The following is a 21,551-nucleotide window of genomic DNA, read 5'->3' as shown; positions in this document are numbered from 1 at the left end:
GACGAGAATTACACGAGCCTTCTGTAACACACTGTCGGACTAATCAAGTCCTGCAAACTGTACACATATGCCAGAATGCTTGATGAACACGAGGTTATCAGACACCAAATTCAAACTCTGGCTGAAATTCAAGTTTCCAAATATAAGTTTAAATTTCTAAATACAAATTCAAATGTTCAGACTCAAATTCAAGTTCTCAAATTTAAATGTAAATTCATATAATAAATTGATCTGCAAACCCAAGTCTTGAAATTGAGATTTGTCATTATTAGATACAAATTCCAGTTTTCACGTGCGAATTTGGATCTTCGAATTTAAATATAATCTTCGTAACAAATTTCTATCCGAATAAAATTGAAATCGAAATTTTTTCACACTTTCTTCGAATTGTCAAATTCAAGTCTTCGAATTCAATTTTAACTTTCCACGTTTTTGAACTTCGAAACAAAACGCAAGCTACTAAAAGGAATTCATCAGTGTACCAGCTGGATATTAAATTAATAGTTTCATAAACCACGTAATCACGAAGGAACAAAGGAATTATATTCGGCCAGTTTGCAACTATCATCAGAACAGCCAGAAATACGTAATAACCGAGCATCGTATATTCGAGGTTCGTTAAAGCAAGTTTTTATCACGCGTAATATGCAACGAGCTAACTTCGCCGAACTAATCGGCCAGGGCAAGTTTTCTCGGCCCCTTTACAGCCGGAAGTTCGATACCTGGGGGCCGGCAACTCGTAATTTCATTTGCGCCTGCAACGCCTCAACTTCGTATCGCATTACGTTGCCGGTGAATTCTCGGCTTGGAAAATCAGACGGCCGGAAAATTACGCTCCTACTGTCCGTTTGCTAATTTTTCATGGCCGTTCGCAGTCAAGAATCGAGATGTCGCCTCTGCCGTAACGAATCGCCTCGATTCCACCATAAGTAATGAAACGTAATAGACTCTGTCACGGTTCGAGAAGAATAGAGATGATGAAATATAGTGCAGATACACGGTTGATAAAACAGTCCACGATTTCTTATTACAAGTTATTTTCTCACACGATAGTCATTAAGACGATACGGGTCGTCTGTGATAGCGTTGCGTCTCTAAATGAGAATTTTTATGCATATTCATATTTATTGTGAGTATAATTAGAAAAGTAGAATCTCGGTAGAAAAATTGTTTTAGCTGTCGAGTATTATAGAAGGCACTATATTTTGAATATTTGATATATTGTCTCATATCCTGTGCAATTTTCCACTTTCAGATTTCCTGCAGATGCATGAAAATCCACAGTCTACTCGTAACTATTAAACTATACTAAAATTAGTTCTTAAGTACGAGATACGATGCAACAAAATCTGATTACATCCGATTGCAATTTTCGTTTTTGTGTAATAAAATATTCTGTTACGCTGTATTAGGTTGGCAACTAAGTTAGTTAGGGTTAGGTTGTGGTTAGGTTACTTAGTTGCCAACTAAATATAGTTGTGAAGGAAGAACGAACTAACCTTCCAACCTTTTTCGTTTTTCGAAGCAATACAATCTGTTCCTCTTGGGGAAGAAGAAAGAACAAATTGTTTAACGTACAAAAATATGCAATACAACATACCAAAATTGAATGCTACTGAGTGGTTTTATAGTTATGAAATGTATAATGGTTCTTGTAGTTTGATAGAAATATATATATATATATACTATTGTAATATATTGATATTGTAAATATATATATAATAGTGTAGCGTTTTTTGTAGTAACGTGTTTCTTGGAATTGTGGAATTTTAAAGATGCCGAGAAAAAAACAAATGAAGAAACCAGCATGTGATTAAAGTTTTGTAGGAAAGAAACGAGATACGAGGGCACGTACCAGTACGTATTTTGTGACATTGATTAATGATATTGCTGCACGTATTTAACCTTGGTGATGTTGTGAGAGACAAAGACACAGGGTATCTTACAATGAGACATTTTATAGTTATATAATGATAACGACAATGTAATACGTGTTAGTATGTCTGTAGAAATTAGGTAAGAAATGTGGTTCGTAGACTCACTATAGATTTCACTGAAAATACCACCGAGTAATTAGTAAGTTTTTAATAATTACAAATGTATAACATGTGCTTCATACAGTAGGAAAATATTCTAATATATATTACATATCTTACAATAATCATGAGTTAGAGAACATGATATGCAACAATAATTATTAATATTTTTTAATAATATCTTTTCTGCTATTTCTGCCACTAACATGTAGTTTTATGCATTTGTCCTATGGAACGTAGTTTCCCCATATTTTTTTTCTATGAAACGTAGTTTTGCATCTTTCTGATAATTTTGTATACTTTTTTGCTACCTTAGTTTTATACCAATTTACACGCTTCCGGAAATATTACTGTTCCTATATTTCATCACATCGATCAATATTCATCAATTTTGTTATGAATATTCAGTCGAAGAGATTAACCAGATTTGAACCAAGTTCGAGACAGGCAAATCGCTCATCAAATTTCATTCGAAAATTATAATATCCATTCGTCTAATATTCTTATTCATTAACTATTTTTACTTAACCAATATATATTTTATTACTCTATTACTAACGCTGTCGTATTTAATTTTGCTGCTTTCTTCCGTTTGGAGGGGACGATTTATAAAAATACTGCTGGTACTTGAAGAATCGATTAAAAGCGAAAGATACAATCGAGCAAATTCTATTTTAAAATTCAAATTTATAAATTTCAAATTTAATCCCGAAGAAAATGGAAAAAATTCTAATTTCGATATCAAACTGCCGGAGAAGAGCAAGGACTCTTGAGAAAGAATTCTCGTCGGTTGTTCCGGCGCGAGTTATCATTCCTCCCGAACAACGCGTACATTCTCTGCCGATAATAGAATGGAGGAACGGAGAAAGGAGCGACCCGGGGTTGATATATCTGGACGGTGATTCTGTCCGCGGTGGCTCGTGCTCGGAAAGCTGGAGAAGATCATTGAATTTTGAAGTGAAGCCACTTGCGCGGTGACGCTGATGGGATTCGATTTCGAGAGGCAGGAGAACCGAGGAAAGAGGAGGATAGTGCTTTGCTACTGTTCCAATATACTCTTCGTCCTCCGATCTTCTCAGTTTTATTAAATACGGCTCGTTTATTACTATAACCGCAAATCTTGCGTCGCGGTTTGGCAAAAGCCGGCCAATTTACGAGAAATTTACGATAAGCGAAGCGAACGATAAAGAAGAGAACATTATTGTTGAGGTGAATTGTTATACCTGTTGAGAATTGTGGATCTTAGTCGCCGAAATAAATGTATAGGAACATTTACATTACATGTAGAAATGATATTAAAATAGTTTCAGATTTATCCAGTATGTGATTTACAAGATGTTCGTAGATACACATTGCACGCATCTCATCACTCTCTTTCTCTCGCCATCTTTTTCATCACCATGCGTACGCAACAGTTGCATTCTTCTGTCTTACCACACGCTGCGCACGCACGTACTCCCACACACACTCATATTCATATATGTATGTCACTACTATGCGGTTAATATCGTGTAGCACACAAAGTTACACATATCTCAATAGTACGTGTTGGTTTATTAAACAGACGAGTGATAAAATTGTAATAGTCAGTGTATATTAAAATCATTTTAAATACAAGTACAGGGATAGTGTCTGGCGGTCGCAATCGTCGCTCGCTATTTGACTGTTTTTTTTCATTTATTTATTTATTTATTTAAATTTTACAATTTGTCCAGTAGGACATTTGGTAAAATATTATAGCTTAGTGGTATAATAATATAACATGTGGGTGGCTACCCCCAGCGGGGTACCATTTTCGTGTTTGTTAGGTTATATCCTTTGTGCTATTTGACTGTGTGTCTCGCTATAATGACTGTCCTAGAGAGCACGTTTGTCTATTTGTATCGACCGGTGGTATTACAAAAAGTTCTATAACTCCTGTTGACGATTAGAAATAACAGCGATAATGTTTTGTTCGGAGTTTGTTTACTTTTAGACTTAGCAAACTAAAACAACGTTGGCACTGCAAGGCACAACAATACGAGTCTCTGCCGATTCGCATCTTCCGTTGACTCATGTATCGCTACATTGCTATCACCGGGCGTGAAGCATGCCTGGAATAGAATGTAATCGTAAAAATGTACGGTGCCCCGTGAGGAAACGCCGGGAATCTTCCGCATCTGTCTCTAACTGGAAGTATTGGAATATGCATGAGGAGATACACTGGAACAGGATTCCAGTTGCATATTATTTATTTCGCACGCAGCCTGAGTTCGATAGGTGAATGCAAAAGTGACGCGATGAAAAATTGAAAGCTCGCGTAGGAAAACAACATTCGATATCCTTTTCATATAACTTTTATTAATAATATGCGATACTGAACATGGTGAGGTGATTTTAGTGTAGGACGTGTAGAGTGGTGCCAAAGAAATACTCGGCGGTGTTTAACAGTATATTTATTAACAATTCTCGCTTCCCACTCTTTACGTACAACTCTCGATTCTAACTGACTATTCTCGCTTCTCGGTTACAACTCAACTGTTTCTTTTTGTCGCCCCTCAATATCCCCACTACTCACGCTTTCTTTAGACGTTCGCGATCGTTGCCACGTACGCCTTCTTCGAAATATTCGACGAAAGGACCGTAGGGATATCGATGGCTCATTAGGCCTGTCGGCATTTACGCTTCGGTGATATACTTTATACCGACAAAACCGTTGGAAAGCTTTGTTGTCGAGGGCCGCTACAATGGAGAAATGATTCTCGAATGACGAAATAGAAATATATTGAATTCTTCGTGACTGAGATACTTCAATGAAAAATTTCAATCTGAATATGAATTACGGACCGCTTTGCGAGTTATAATTACAATTTCAATTGCGAGGCTCGATGTAACCGAAGAAAAAGAAGTGGAGAAATGATGACAAAGTTGCAGTTGAAAATTAACGTAAAGTATGATCTGAATTTTGAACGACAGTAAATTGGTTTTTCATATGGACTTTTGTATTTCGTTCCTACTATAAGAATTTTATTTTCTAGCTATCTATAAGACGATAAAAAGGAATTTGAAATACAAATTCTGTGATGTGCGATCTCATCCCAACTAATCTTGACCCTAGAGCAGCGTGGTTGATCACTATCATCAAAATCAATCACTTACATGCTAATACGTATTGTGTCTATATATTACGTATATTACATCACTTCCATATAAATGTCACTTTAATTTCAAGCCTTGTACACTGTACGACGTAACATTAAGCGTTGTGCAGTTTCCATTTACTAGCGCGTTTCAGCGATTACGAAACAGGACTGTTCCTTGATAAACAATTAAATCCGACACTTGGTTCCCACACTGCCATTACCATGGAATGCTCGTGGAATTTTTTCCCGGCGATTTTTCTCTTCAAATAAACAAGATATATGGAAACGTTGGATCGCGCACTACTTTTGTACCGCTCCGTAGCGCGGCGTAACGTTGAAAAGTAAAATCATGTCAGCGACGTGGCGAGAAAGAAGGATATGGCTGTGCAACAAGCGGTAAGGTAGGTGGTCGCGTAATATTTTTCTTGTTCCTCGATTTGTTCACCTGCCTGGCTCACGGGAGCTTTACCTGTGCAAATGAAACCCGACTCCTGCCTCCGTTCACCAACCGCGCACGATGCCCAGCGTCTGGTGCCGTATTAATTCGAATGAAGGATCGTGGGGGCACGCAGCCCGTCGGCACTCGGTTTGCTCTTGGGTTACCACCAGAGTATCGAGTAACGTTACCGAAGTAAACAGACCACCGATCGCCCGACGGATTATCGCGTATCGCCTGGGGACGACAAACGCTCCGCTGCAACGGCGGTTGATGGCTTTTGTGTCAAACTTTATTCGTTTAGTTTTCAAAATCCGATCGATAAGACGATGCACTCTGTTTTCTCTGCTTTTTGTATTTACTGGAAGGTAAAGGTAGTTTTAGCGATTAGCGTGTTATCGAATGATATATGCAGTTTTTTATTAGTGCTGTATTCACTGGTTATATTTGTGTATGCGTAAGAGTATTTGTTTACATCGCAGGATTAGGTAGAGAACAGATAGATTTTACTGGAAATTAAATTTGAAAAGAAAATTGGAAAATAGGGGTTGCAGGATAAAGGATATACTGTCTATCCCATGATTCATTTTTTAAGTAGAATTGTATAAATCATGACTTTTCCTAAGATTGTGAAATTATATTACTTTTTATAAAATCAAACAATTCGATAAAGAAGAAATCCATGATAATATGAATATCTAGTTAACATAAATACATAAATCAAGTAATAACGAATATACACGTCGACAAAAAATGTTTATTCGACAAAAAATTAACGATTCATTGTTGAAAAAAGGTATTGTTATTAAAAGCTTAAAAATTGCCCCAAAATAATAAAGTACACAAAGGAATTCGGGTAACAGCCAATGCATTGAGGAAAATAATCTTTTATTTATACTCAATTTATAAAAAACAGTAATCAAATAATCAAACTTTTTCTTTCTACATTTTCTTTTTTATAAAATACACAATTTTACTAAAAGTATACAAGAAACATGCCACTAAATGTCATTCATATTATTTTTTACTAAAATTTTGAGATTTTATAGTAAATGGTAACTTTTTGTTTTACACGACGAGTACACGCGTTAACAGCGCCGAAATATAGTTTTGCATTGACGTACACACAAGTCGAACGCAGTTAACTGTCTAATCAAATACAAAATTCCTGACATTATACTTAACGTGTGTACATATGACTCGCTGACTTTCAGAAAACCAATAAACAAAATTCTACAGCAAAGTTATTAACGAAATTCAGATAAAATTAAATAGTACACCAAGCCGCGAAAAATATCTGCGAACAAATCAGTGTCAAACGGTTCGATCGAGAAAAAGGACGGGTGTTCCACAAATCGAAACCGGTGACCCATGCCGATTACGAAAATCAAACGAATCGCGGTTGCGTGCCTTATACGTATCGCAACGGCTAATTAACTCGAAATTCCCCCGTGAACCACGATTTTCGTCTGGCTTCCAGACACTCGAAAAAGGAAATATCGTTTTCGTGAGTATCCTTTTCCCAGACGCTTCACTCGTGTAATCGCGTGGAAACCAATTAACCCCGTTAAGGTTCTCGCGTCGAGGAATTCACGCAGCCGATACTTATCCACGCAAATGCAATTTTATTAACCTCGGTCTTAGCGGATCGCTTGCGTCAACGAGTCTGAGCCTGACGTTTGATGAAACTCGGAAACGATCGGATTCGTGTGAGAAAATAATTTTCAAATAAAAACAGGAACGTAGAACCAGCGACAACACAACTTAGATCTGAGGTGAATATGTCGTGTCCGTAATGATCGTGGCTGGTGGCTGTAGATGTCACTGCTGGGGGTACTGCTATATTATTTTCTTCCTGTTTTAGAATCGTGGAAGAAAAATCGGACTTCGTCGCCGGGATTCGATCCCGCGTTCCGAACGTTCGTAATCTAATGCGCTAACCACTGCGCTACCGTTAGTTGTTGTGTCGAGTGGCGGTATTTGTGCTGTCGAGTGCCGTCACAGATCTATTAAGAAATAAGAAATAAGCCCAAAAACATAGAATTTACAAATTCAGTGCTACTCGTATTTCTTGTAAAACGTGGCACAGCGTAATTCGATATCTGGTAGTCGGTAAACTCCTTGTTATCTTTAAAAAAACTTTACCACACGCTAGCACAGAAACCATAAGAAAGATGAATCGTTCTTACGAGAAGTCCCCAAACAAGTCTGTCAGCCTCGATATTGTCCGCCATTTATCGAGTCAAGGCTCGATGTATAGTCAGTGGAAGAAATAAAATAAGGTTAGAAAATTGTTCAGATGTTAATGTTAATAAGCATCTGTACTCATTCCAGGACTGTTCTTTTGTTCGTAATATATTGAACAAAATTTCCTACGCTCTAAAAATACGTGATCATTTGGTATTCTTTATAGAGAACTTTAAATTATTGAAATTTAAATGGTGGAAGTTTTCATCATACAGAAATTTCACATTTTTTCCACATATAAAAATAAGAATGATTGAAATCTGATAAGTCCCACTTTACCAGTTACGAGTGAAACCATCATCTAACGTTTATATGTAAATTTCACAACGATTTATCGGAAGTATATATCACTGCAGAAATAAATCTCTAAACGCGTGCATGAGACAGCACGATGCATCTCTATCGAAACTAAAGAAGCATGAAGATGTAAAAATATGTTTGCACATCATTCTACTTATCGCGTCGTTCACGCTAATTAATTAAACCCAAGTACATTAAACGTCGTACCATCCGGCAGTGCTTTCATGCGACAACAAAGCTTCGATATTATGAAAATTAAACGTAGAAGCAAATAAAAAGACGCTTCGTTGCAAAATAATACTTTTCGTAGCCACTGTATAACCCTCACACCCAACGTGTTATTCTACCGTATTGCTGTCTTATATTATAGTACACAATGCTTTACTTTATAACCTCACTACATATCTCTCTGAAAGTGTACACGCTCGTTGGTCCAGGAAGAGGATATCACAGGGATGTCTGGACTAGGTCAGATGAACTAGGTCGAAAACGCGGAATCGTCGAGCCTAACAATTCGATTATCGCAAAGCCTGCGGCGTGTAACGTTCGCAGGTCATCCGCCTCCAGCTGGCGAAATAGAGTGGATCCACCGGTGTTGTCCAACACCTACACGCGTCAGCCTGGTTCGCAAGACTTCCGTGAAGGTGAAACTGCGATGAAGAAGGCCGAAAGAAGAAGAGGGGCGGCACCTTGCTCCCATGTGCGTGTGTGTGTGTGTGCGTGATGGCAGCGCTGGCTTTCGCGTTCTCTACGTGCTGGAACGATTTAGTCGAGCCTAGACGACAGTCACGATCGGCTGTTTCGTTTTACGTTATACTTGGCCCACGTCTTTCATGCGTTCTTCCACCTTTCTGTGCAGATCGGTTGCATAAAACTTGCGAACGATCCAACGAGATTTTAAGTACGAAGTTCAACGAATTCGTGTTTGTAATCCGTTCTTAGATCTAAAGGTTAATTTAACGCAGAAATATATTCACAGGAAAGTACTTAATATTCTAGTAAATGCTATAAACATTAGGACATTTAATAATAATAGCAAAGTTATAGTTTAATATAGATGTTTGTAATATCTCGTTAAAACCGATTTTTTGAACGATATTTCAAACAATACACGGCTGTGAAAATCGCAATGGAGAAATTTTAAGATGGTGAGAATGTTGATTTTCCGATTGTTGGAAGTTTCAAGGTAATTCGGTTGGTTTTACGTCGGTCGAGGATAGTTGTTTGGATATCGTGTTCCTGGATATCCTGCATGGGATAGCCGGAGATTCGAGTGTGATAAAAGATATGATGGTGATAAGCGCGTTGAAGCATGTCGCGAACGCGGCGACCAACGCTGTTCACTCGGCGACGAATAGCACCAGCGCTGGACACGGTCACACCAATTCTGGTATGTTTTAATTATATTTAATCTACTCGTATTTCACCCTACGTATCTCCACTGTGTTCTAGTATTATATTTAAACAATTTTTCTTTATAAATTCAGAAAGTGTCTTCTACGTTGAAAAGTTAAAAGTTTTAGCAATAAAGAGGGAAACAGGGATCGAACAAAATGTATGTATATACATGTATACATACATATATGACGCATACGAGGTGTCTAAATTATTTTGTCCAACCTTCGTACTTTATGTTAGGTTATCCGAAAAGTTTCTTCCGTTTGATAAGGAAATAATAGACGCACAATGTTTTTTGTTTCATATTAATTTATTGAATTATGCACGAACATAATAATAGGAATAGAACGAAATGGATCACACCTAATTCAATAAAATAATATGAAACAGAAATTGTTGTTCATTTATTGTCATTTTATGAAACGAAAGAAACTTTTCGGATAACCTAATACATAGGCGAGCTTAATTTTAAGAATTTTGATTTAAGACTCTAAACTGTGAATATCATTGTAAATGACATTGTCAATTTTTCAATTCTGTGGTGTTCATTTCAAGATTAATTATTCTTTTTACCGGATAATAAATTCATAATTAGATATTTTATGGACAACTTTTAACCTCAAAGTGTTTAATTTCAACAATATTTTTTCTTCTTTTTTTAAGAATAGCAAATTCATAATTATTAAGTATATTGCTAATGTTCAAATTCTGAATCATTAATTTTAAGGGAACTTGTTCATCGAATAAGAAATGAAGACATTCAGTTTCGATGTGGAAAATTACTTTCGATTTTATTTGATTTTACGCAAGATAAATGTCGTAACTGTAAGAAAGCAGCTTTTCGGAAATTAGGCGTATCGACTGTACAATTAAACGCTTAAGATTTTTATCAAATCTTACAGTATCGATTTGGCACCAAATACGATAGCGAGCCACGATAATCGCTTATCTCAAACGTTCGGGAAAAGCCAAACGCGTGTACGCGAGTGCCAGGAAATCGATTTAATTTCCTTCGGTTTATTAATCGTGACAACGTCGTTTAATTAGCCGTGTAAATCAGGCGACTGATTTTTATAATTCTAAACGTTTTTTCCTTATAAATCTCATTTTCGCTTCTCAACATCAGAAATATTCCGCTTTGCAGTGGAATGAGCATTGCCAGGACAGTAATTTTAATAATTTCCTAGAACATGTAGAATTGAATATCGGTGTAAATAAGTGATAGTGAGTTAATAATCACGACAAAATAACACGGCATTTACGCGTTGATATTATTATTAAAATTGTATTCAAAATACTAAGATTATTGTTAAAGATATTAGTTCGTCAAAGTGCCACGCGATATCGCTATAACACGCGAAATCACGACACAACACGTGGTCTGTAACGGACATAATGGTTCAACGCACACAAGCTTGTAATCCTGCTATAATATAAAGCTACGAAATTGCGTGGCGTCACAATTACGAAATTCCAACGATTTCGCGTTGCTCGCCTTTAACGAGCCTTAAAAATATATACTTGCCAAATTGAAAGCCACGTTACGTTGCTCGTTTATATGCGGCCTTGCAAGTGTTATTTGTTAAATTACAATCACGTTTGCATCGCTGGTGGAGAAATTTGCATATAAACGTTGCATGATGACTTAATAACCATATAATAGTTAAATCACTGTAATAACAAATCCAAGCAACAAATCATTCTAATAACAAATCTATCTTCGAGTAAAAGACTCGAAGGTTTGCCGGCTCGAATTTTCACGCTTAACGCTGTTGTACGCTACACTGTTCGAGGCATCGTTTCACTGCGTTTTTAAATTCCAACTACAAAGCTGGCGAAACGTCAGAAAGAAATTACTTTTAGACACACAACGGTGTTGTATACAAGCGTGAAATTTATCCTCGGCGAACCGCGCCTAAAATCGATACGAATCGTAATCTTCAAAAATTTCTGTAGGTTATGTAAAATTAATTTTACGTAATACACGGAGAATCGATCGAGGGTTGTAAGAAAGATCGACCAGATGCTCGATTGGTTTCTTCGTCGCGTTTTTTCGCCATTCTTCGGTTTATCTCGGTCGAAAGCATCCACGCGCCTCGCTCGATTGTATTCATATTGGAATATCGGTTACGCAAAACACGAAAGGTCACACAGACACCATGAGACGCGCATGAGAGCACACAACTTTCTTGTTTTCGACGCCTGCAGAACGGACACGTGATATCGCGATCGATAGAAACGATCGAATACAGATACGTATATCGAATTCGAATTCGATGCCAATCATTGGGTAATTATTGAATTTTATGTAACGCGCACGAGCGATTGTAGCCGAGAAATAAGCGGAGAGAGGGATCGTATGGAAAGGTCAAAACACGGTAGATTGTGCAATTGGTAGAAAACGTGGATTCTTCGGTAATTTTCTACATTGTTCGACGCAATTTTTTTCAGATGGCAGATTTGATTTCGTGTGTGATTTCGCAATTCGATGCTGCTACGGATCATTTCAGTTTAATCGCGTTCCTCAATCTTTCGAAAATTTCTCAAACTTGACGAGAATATTACAAATTAATCGTCTGTATGATTTTTCTTTTCGATTCGTCAGAGACGTTAACGGTCCTGCTTCGTGTTGTTGTTAATAATAATCTATCGTTCGTTGAAACTAAAGTCTTGAAAGCTAGCTGCGATGCATACAAACGCCATTACGACTAAAACAAACTGTTTATGCGACCGCTACGATAATTTCCACGGCACGAAGCAACCACAACCGAACACATTACCGTCACGATACCGTGCGCTCTTACGAGAACGGAATCGCAACTTTCTTGCCACGCCTAATGTCAAGAGCGCCATTCTGTCCCGTACTCTTCGTTCCAATTCATCCGCCATTCCCCATATCTAACGTACTAACGTGTAGTTACTTCCAAAGGAACGAGTCAAACGGTTACTTAAACCCGTAACGAGCTTCGAACTCGTTTAATTTCAAACAACTAATTATTACGAGCTAATTACGATTTACGATGATAAGCGGTTCGAAGAGAAACTGTAATCGAAATGTGAAATTTCGTTGAAAACGCGATCGACTGTGTACGTGTCACTATACAGCTGCTTCAAGCTAATAAATTACGAAACGTTGAAATTTTTTACACAAAAGTATATGTGTTACGAAAAAAATTGTATGTTTCACAGGAAAACCTAACCTGTATTAATATTTTTCTACTACTCACTGTGCCAATCATGTTTACATTTTCGTTAAAATTGATTTTCCTAAAAGCAGCGCTTGCCAATTTTTAGATATACTAAAAACAAAAAGTTTCCGGAATTTGTTCTATTTGTTCTATTGTTGATTAACACACCAATAGGATAACGCAATAGTGCGTTGACCTACTATTAGACTTCGCGTGTCGGTCGGCCATTTTCGTTTCTATTCGCCATAGATTATAGCTGGTGAAAAGATGGTGGCTGGACCTATAGGTGACAGACGGGATATTTTTATGGCTGACAAAGAATTTACTTTTTCATGGCGCGTGCAATTTCAGGCGAAATTGAGCGGCAGGCCGGAAACGTGCTCGTATACAAGTTGATTGGAATAGCGAAGGTTACTTGACATTTCGACGAGTCTCGTTCGGCACGTGTAATATTCAAAGTAGATGTCAGAGCCGCGTGTAGGTTATGGAAACGACAGAGTACGTCTCATTTCGAAACTTTCTTTCCGCTTTCAGACTGCTTTTTGCATGTTGCTATTGTCAAAATTCCGAATGTACGAAACGCTACGAAATATTAAATATCGTTTTAAGATATTACTTTTGAAATAATCAAGAAAGTCTTCAACATATTTACATATCATCTTGGAAAACGATACATCATAGAATATACTTTCAAATATCAAGCGTATAAGTAACAATTTTTTATTTATATTTCTTTTCGCTTTTTTCTCGGTGAAATTGTACACTTCGGTTTATTTATCTGTAGCACTGTAGCTTATGCGAAACGACGAATCGTACGAGGCAAGGCAATTTATAATTATTTGAAAGTCAAATTTCACCGAGCGACTAGAATATCTCCGAGCTGCATCAACATTCAAGGACAAGCCTTCGAATTTCTGCTTCCACTTTTGTTCGCAAATCAGCCGCGAATAATTCGTTCAAATCTGCAAATATATCCTCTTCCTCGTTTATTAAATGACGAAGGTCATTTAATATTAGTATTTAACAAAGTAACGAACATCGTAAATTTCGTCGATTTCACTGGACGAATTTTAATACGGAGCTTCTTATTAATAAAAAATATTAGTAACTTGAAAGCCAGGCAACGAAGTTAAAACGACACACTCGGTACGTTATCCTTTTCAACTGGATTTCAAAATCCGAACAGGCTTCTCTTCAACGAAAGCCCCATTTACCTTTCTGCTAAGGCCCATTCCATTCTTTACCATGTATTTTCCTGCACTGAGATTTATCTTTTGTACAGAAAAATAGCGTTAAGAGATCTTGCATGGGTCTGCCACTTCTTCTTCTCCTTTTTTTTTTTTTTTTTTTTTTTTGTATAAAGGAACGCTGTTTCGCTGAAACGATGCTATGTGAAGCCACCTCTTTCATATAAAAACGTTCGCTCATAGAAATGATTCTTCGTGGTTCCATCCGTTTTATAGAGAGAACCGCTCTCATAGAAACGATCGTAGAAACGACGCGGCGAGATTTATCTTGCCGTCAGTCGGAATATTCTTTTAAACGCTTCCAACCGACTGGCTCGCCGTAATAAAAACACGAAGCATCGTTCTGCTACGCGTTTTCATCATTACCAATTTCCGTTCCCTCTGTTTATGCGTTTTATACGATCCGTATACCGTGTGCTCGAGGCGGATGAATGCAACCGGAAGTGGAGGAACGTCGGCGGTTTCTTTGTACGCAAAGTGCATACGGTATTTCTGTCTACGGACACGTGTAATATCGTGGATCGGCTATCAAATGATAATCCTGTTTAATCGTTGAAAATGATGGACAAGTTGAGTGAGCTTTTATGTTTAATGGGATAATCACAGGATGTTTAACTGAAATAAAAAGAAGAAATGAAATACGTGTAAACAGTGAAGAGTGAAATAACAAGGAAACAGTTAATAATATAATTGTGCGAAAGAGAAGGTGTTTTAATTAAATTAAGGCTGATATGTATCGTATGGTAAACGCTGGTAGATAGTTTTTGAGGTTAGAAGTTTTATTCGCTTAGTGATGTTGATAGAGTACCAACTTTGGAATGTATTTAAGACATAATTAGTCGTGTGGTAAATATCATATAATTGAGAGCTTTCAAACACCTACAAGTTAGATTCTGGTTCGTTATCGACAAAGTTTTTAAGTTTCTTCCTTTCTGCTACTTTCTACGTATTGAGGTTAGGTTGAGGTTAGGTGATCTGCAAATAAGTGATTGCGGGTTTTGTCGTTAGGTGGTATCAGTTACCAAACCAATACTTTTTAAAAGCTTCCATACAAATGTTAGATTTCAAAATGTACTTGATCTCGTCTCCATTTTCCGCCAATGTTCCACATAGCGAACATTTAAGAACAATATCTGCGTATCGACATAGGCAACGAAAAGAAGCTAACTTTCTAAAATTCCGTAGATCGAAATGATTAAACTTTCCAGGTTTTTAACCGTGTAAGATATGAAAGTGGTAGAAGGACAAGTCTAGAGCGAAGAAAAGCGAGTAAAAAAAGTGAAAGTCGTGCTGCGAGAAGAAGAGCCACTCGTTTCGAACCAAACACCCGAGATATATCGTTCGTTACCAATTGCGATGAACGTTTCCGCGTAGACGATTACAAAATCACCGAAACCAGACACGATTTATAGAAACACGACATTAAACGCTTAGAAAACGATGGAAGGCGTGTAGTGAATGCCACAGTCAATAATTGTCTGTCACGGTATAATTGTTGCGCCGCCAATTTGTTTCCATCATCAGCGATACAACTGCCGACTATTATGTAAGCACACTTATTTCTAACAGGATAATCAAAATGTCTGCGGTCTGGAAGCGAGAAAAAAGGCATGCGTAGTAAAGAAAAAAAAATATTCTTTGCTGTGCAAAATGCATTTTTTAAAATCGGGGGGCTTGCAACTAAGACGACTGTTGTTAAATTTTTTTAGCAATGGGATATAGCTTCCAGAATGTTGTACTTTGAGAAGTTATGAATTAACCTAACCTCAACCTAACCCCAATCAAAATGTCTGCTGTATGATAGAGAGAAAAAGGGCATGCGTAGTAAAGAAAAAAAAATATTCTTTGCTGTGCAAAATGCATTTTTGAAAATCGAGGGGCTTGCAACTAAGACGACTGTCGTTAAATTTTTTAGCAATGGGATATAACTTCCAGAACGTTGTACTCTAAGAAGTTGTGAATTAACCTAACCTCAACCTAACCCCAATCAAAATGTCTGCTGTATGATAGAGAGAAAAAGGGCATGCGTAGTAAAGAAAAAAAAAACCACTCTTTGCTGTGCAAAATGCATTTTTGAAAATCGAGGGGCTTGCAACTAAGACGACTGTCGTTAAATTTTTTAGCAATGGCATATAGCTTCCAGAACGTTCTACTTTAACAAGTTATTAATTAATCAAACAATAAATACATTTAAGCTGTACAGCATCCTGTTTCATATACAAATACGTTGCTACTGTGAGTAATTGGTAAAATAAATTAGCCAGAAAATCATTTGCGAAAGTCTTAAATAAAAGATAAATCAAATTTGGCTAAAAGATACAAGAAAAGAAAAACACATCTCCATTCGCGAAAAAGAAAAAGAAAAAAAGGATCAATGAGTTGTATTGTCAGAGAAAATGATTGTTTTTTTTTACATTTCTGTCCGCGATTCATTGAAATTCGTCGGATGGTCGACGACGCATGGACAAGCGGAAGCTCGTCCGACCTCCGATATATTGCCGTGTTCGATTCGTGGATTTTCGTACGCGAAGGGCACATAATGAGCATGCGTGGCCTTGCGAATGTCGTTTGCAACGCAAGGCCGCGCGATTGCCTCGTTATCTACCTGCAAAACGCGTCAGGTGTTCCACGCCTGACAAACAGTTTATTGTTCCTTTATGACTTACGCGTGTTCGGGTCACAGCGTCTCGTTCCTGCATCTGTGTAAATTCGTTAGTTACTCTAAAATATTAGGTTGGCAACTAAGCAATTGCAGATTTCGACAATACCAGCTAATGAAAAGTCCGCAATTACTTAGTTGCCAACCAATAATAGTTTAGAACAGAACGTTTTGTCAAATTGAACGAACTGTACATTCGCGCGAAACCTTCCACACCGACCAGCCATCCACGCGTATTCTTTATGCCTAACCTAACCTCAACCTAACCCCAATCGCTGTCACAGAATTCGTATCACCGTTTTGTTCCTCTATTTTTTTTCCTTTTTATTCGCTTAAGGTTGTAATGTTTTGTTAATTAAAAAGAAAAAAGAATTCTTTCCACGGAATCAGAAGTAAATTTGTCGACATGATATCAGTGGCAGGACGTAGCGTATCGTGATCCTTTAAATTACATTTTATACTCGTTGCCACGTGTAACGATGTTTGAAGAACAAATGTTTATGGAAATTCATATTTTTCTAAATGCAAGTGAAAATGTAGAACCTAAGCATAAATTCGTCTCGCGCATGAAATTTTGCAACGAGCGCTACGCTTTCGATGTTTCATATATTTTTACATATTACGTACCTTTAAATTTCCCACAGCTGCATTAACATTCACGGCCTATGTTATTACGTAAGACAGCTAGCAGCAGAAATAGTTGCACGTATTTCTATATATAAAACAGGTGTGAAACGCGGCTCATAATACGTTTCATAGTGCCACTTCCTCTTTCGCGCGTTTGTGTGCAGCAGGCGAGCGAATGGGGCGCTGGTGTCGCGTCGTCGCGTCGTTCAACGACCTCGCTGGCGAGAGGAAGGAGGATCGTTCTTCTCGGCTTTTCACCGATTCCTTGTAGAAAGTTTGTCGATAGGAGGCGCGCCAGCCTTGAAAATCGCCGCTGCCATCGTTCAGGTGATCGACTCGATGCCAAAAAAGGTGTCACGGACGTGATAAGTGGCGAATTTAGAATTTCAAAGGTAATTGGCTGTGCCGCTAACATTTTACGTAACATTTGACGAAAAAGCAAAGCTTGTAAAAATGTATTCCTTTTCCTCTTCCTTTTTTAGCTATTCTGTTTCATAAAACTGAACAACTTTAATCGCTTTCGTAAATCTTACGACCACATTTTCACAGATTCGTGGAATTTTCCAGTTCGACGAAACTCTTGTTATCTTTCGGAATAGATCGAAAAAGTTTCGTTTTATTCAGACTGAACTAAGTATTGTGCGAGCTTTGTTCGGAATGATAATTGTCAAATGTAATATTTTGCAAAAGGACGTAGACAATTTTATGGAATTCGCAGTTCTCAGAACATCGTTCCCGTAGATTTTCTTCTACATTTTCCAAGTTTCCCGTGACGTCATGTAGAAACGTTGAACGATTACCCTCATACACCTCCTCTTACAAAGAACGATCTTCAGCGGAAATGGGTTAATCGTTCGGGCACAAAGGAACGCGATCGCGAAAAATTACAGGTCTGACAGAAATCTGACGTGTAACATATGTCAACAGACTCGACCGTTCTTTTTCGTCATCGTTCTTTTTCCATCTTCCAAAGGAACCGAGATAAAAAGCTAACCGCAACTGTGGACTTTCTGTAATGAAATAGAACGTTCATTTCCTCTTTTCTGATTATAAATCAAACTGCAGAAAACAGAGGTATGAAACTGAATAGAAAGAAGCGATAGAATAATGTCCATCGTGAGACAGCCAATTACCCAATACGAAAAAGCAATTGAAGCAGAAAGTTCTCGCAATTATCCAGTCGGTCTACGATTTCCTACTTTATCACTGTTCTGTTAAAACACACGCGATTCGTAAGTTCAAGATCGTATTTTTTTTTTATTATTATTATTATTTAATTTGTACTTTACATTTTTCTAGCTTTATTGCTAAATGATAAAAACTGGATGGCTCTATCCCTGGTGGGATACCATCTTCCTGTTTGATTATTTTATTTCTCAAAATCATATTGAGAAAAAGTTACCATCAGATGGCACATACTTCAGTGAGAAAAGAATCTTTCAAAATACTGCAATTCTTATTCTCCGGGAAAAAGTAAAAATTTGCTTCTTCAAGAATGAAATTTCGTCTTTTTCTTCTGTTACTTTAAAAACACCCACAAATTTACAAACTCACCTGACATTTCCACCGAACAGCGAAAATATCGGCTAAACTCTCATAGAAAGAAGACTAAAAAGTAAATACCCCACTAACCTCACTAAAGAAATAAACTAGTCAAATCGAAGATGGTATCCCGCTGGGGTTAGCCATCCACTTTTTTTATTTAGCAATTAAGCTAGAAAAATTTACCAAATGTCCAGCTGGACAAATTGTAAGATACGAATTAAATAATAAAAAAAAAACTCGTCTGGTTTTCCAAAATAGAATGATCCTACTCGTTATCAGCTAACAATCAGAAACTCTACTTCTCCACCGACCTCTCTGTCAGCAAATACAAACAAATCTGGACGCTGGACGCGTCACGAACAGCTAACCGACCGAAGATCGATGAGTCATCGATGGCCACCGCGACATTCGTCTTAATTCGTCAGACTCGGACTTTCTCGTGCCGAATTGCAACAGCGCCTTAGTATCTTGGAAGATCGTTCCGCGAGTCGCAGGATCGATAGCCTGGTTCTTCCCCAGAGGAAAGTTCGGTGCCGCGGCTTTATTAGAAACCGTCACGGCAACAAAATATCACGAGCGAGGCATCTACGTATCGGCGACAAGCGGAAATTTATCGACGATATTTCTCGGCCAGAAGTATCGACCCTCGTTTCCATCCAACGAGCAACGTTGTTCCGCGCGAGCCTCATCCCCTTCCTGCCGTGCCATTCTCCTCTTTTCCCCCACCACTCTCTATCCCTACTCCTTCGCTCTCTTTCGCCCCATCTTCCCATCGCTCCTCGAAAAACGATTTATTCCTGCCACCTTGCCACTCCTCGTCCAACAATCCGAACGCTGGAGATCACGCGGATCGGTCGCTGGAATAATTAGACCCGTTTCGAATCGCTTAATTAGCCTGGAAAAGCAGAAGGCGCGTTTTAAAGAATGGCCTTGTGGAGGGGGAAGTAGGTCGTGGAAAAAAGGCCGGCCTCTTGTCGACAGTAGTCGGAAAAACCGACGCAAGTTCACGGTCGTGTCTCGACTTCCCGTGAAACTGGCTTTTCCTCTTTTTTCCTCTCGTAGCTCCCCGGCTTGTTTCAGTGCACCTGCACGCAACTGGGGTACGCTGAAATCCATGCACCGAATACTTGCACTTTATCGAATTTTCTGACACGTGCACATAAGGTCATCATCAATTGCTTACGCACGTTAACTGTTCGTAAAGAACAGGACACTTACAGAAGGTGGGGTAACGCTAAAAAATTATTCAGAAGTTTAAGAATTATGATCAGAACGTTAAAGAATTAGCTGGCGTATAACGGTAGACGATATATTCAATTTTACGATGGCGATCTGATCGATGGCACGAGCAGAGAATTTCATGTTACTGCCATAGGATTTATTTATTCAGAAATATTAGAAATTAGGGTTCCCAATGATTTATATCCTAAATCATAAGTTTATTGATAGATGCATCTATTTACAATGGATTAAACAGGAAACGATGGTCATTTAACATGAACTGAATACAGTAGTACTGTATAATTAAGATAACTAAATGGATAATTCGCAACTCACAGTTAGTAGTTTACAACTCATAACAACTTGGCAAGTCCACTCTCCACTCCTCACAACTCCACTCTTAGTTAACGACTGCCTGGTAATTCGTCTTTCTCCCTTAAGCAATCCCTTTGTCTTTTCTCACAGCCTCACCACATACGTGTTCCGTAACCGCCGCGATCATGGTCATGTCACAGAGCCATAAATTAGCAATAGAAAAACCAAGAATATCTAACGAACATCTTGCTGGCCATCGAAACAACAACGTAGAGGGTGTTGCAGTGTGAGAAAACAGTAACAGTATGGCCACCTGTGACCTTGGGCCCCGGCAACGCCCTCTCCATAAGAGCCAAACCCATAGTATATATAAACCTTCCCAAAATCAGCTCTCCAGACACTCTGTTCTAACATTCTTAACTGTCACTCTGTTGGATTCACGTAACAAATTCTGTCAGTACATCTAAAGTCTGAATTTTGACTTACCTTGCTCGTGGAACGTTTCAATTTACGCGAAACCATTCGAACGACCAGTGATTTTCTTAATTGCACCACTGCCCGTGTCTTCAACCTAACAGTCACGTAGACCTTCCACCGCGTAACTATTCGACTGAAGGACCAACGACACATTGATGGGCCACTCGGCCCATTGAAGTTTCCAGACCCTTTTGGGGTTAGGTTGAGGTTAGGTTGAGGTTAGGTCTATGCTGTCGGCACTTAGACTTTCTCGCAACATTGTTTATGGTTCAGCAGATATTCCTTAGGCAATCTGTCCACGATACTACATCAAATTAGGTGTTACTTTCACTACTAAGAAGTTAATCTTTAGAATCTGATCTGTATTCGCTTGCAATTCAGCAATTGATCGTCGACCGTTAAGGATTCAAGAGGATTTGTCTCTGTTTCTGAGGATGATATAGGATTTCACCTCGTCTTCTAATATTTACACCATTTTCCCTCGTGCAATCAGTCTTCCACCGCTTGACACCTATTTACAGTATCTTGCTACACAATCAGCCTGCAACAGTGCTTATCGCTTGCTATCCAGATTATTCAACCGTACGCTCCCCGTTCATATTCTCATACAACTTCTGAGGCAGTTGTGGATGGCAGAAAAATCAAACGGTCACGATATTACGCGCGATTCTCAACAATTCGTCAACTGCAGTGTGGAAAAGAATTTCATTGGAAAACAAGCGATAACGTAGCG

The 21,551-nt window shown here is 38.2% G+C and overlaps 1 protein-coding gene across 6 annotated transcripts in view; it reads left to right on the top strand.

Moving 5' to 3' along the window:
* The window catches only part of LOC117211202 (tyrosine-protein kinase Btk29A), a 344,145-nt gene that overhangs the window by 236,842 nt on the left and 85,752 nt on the right, over positions 1–21,551 (top strand). Inside the window, exon 1 of one of the 6 annotated variants that reach the window (XM_033454874.1) lies at positions 9,263–9,531. The exons of the other annotated variants lie outside the window; for them this stretch is intronic. Coding sequence (XP_033310765.1) covers positions 9,429–9,531 — 103 coding nt within the window. The 5' untranslated portion in view covers positions 9,263–9,428. Of the gene's footprint in view, positions 1–9,262; positions 9,532–21,551 lie in introns of those variants that run through there. 6 annotated transcript variants of the gene reach the window in all.

This window comes from Bombus bifarius, unplaced genomic scaffold (assembly GCF_011952205.1).
Source record: "Bombus bifarius isolate JDL3187 unplaced genomic scaffold, Bbif_JDL3187 scf7180000008218, whole genome shotgun sequence".
In the NCBI taxonomy this organism is placed as follows: domain Eukaryota; kingdom Metazoa; phylum Arthropoda; class Insecta; order Hymenoptera; family Apidae; genus Bombus; species Bombus bifarius.
Note: the sequence above shows the minus strand (reverse complement) of the source record. Positions and strands in the feature narration are given on the sequence as shown.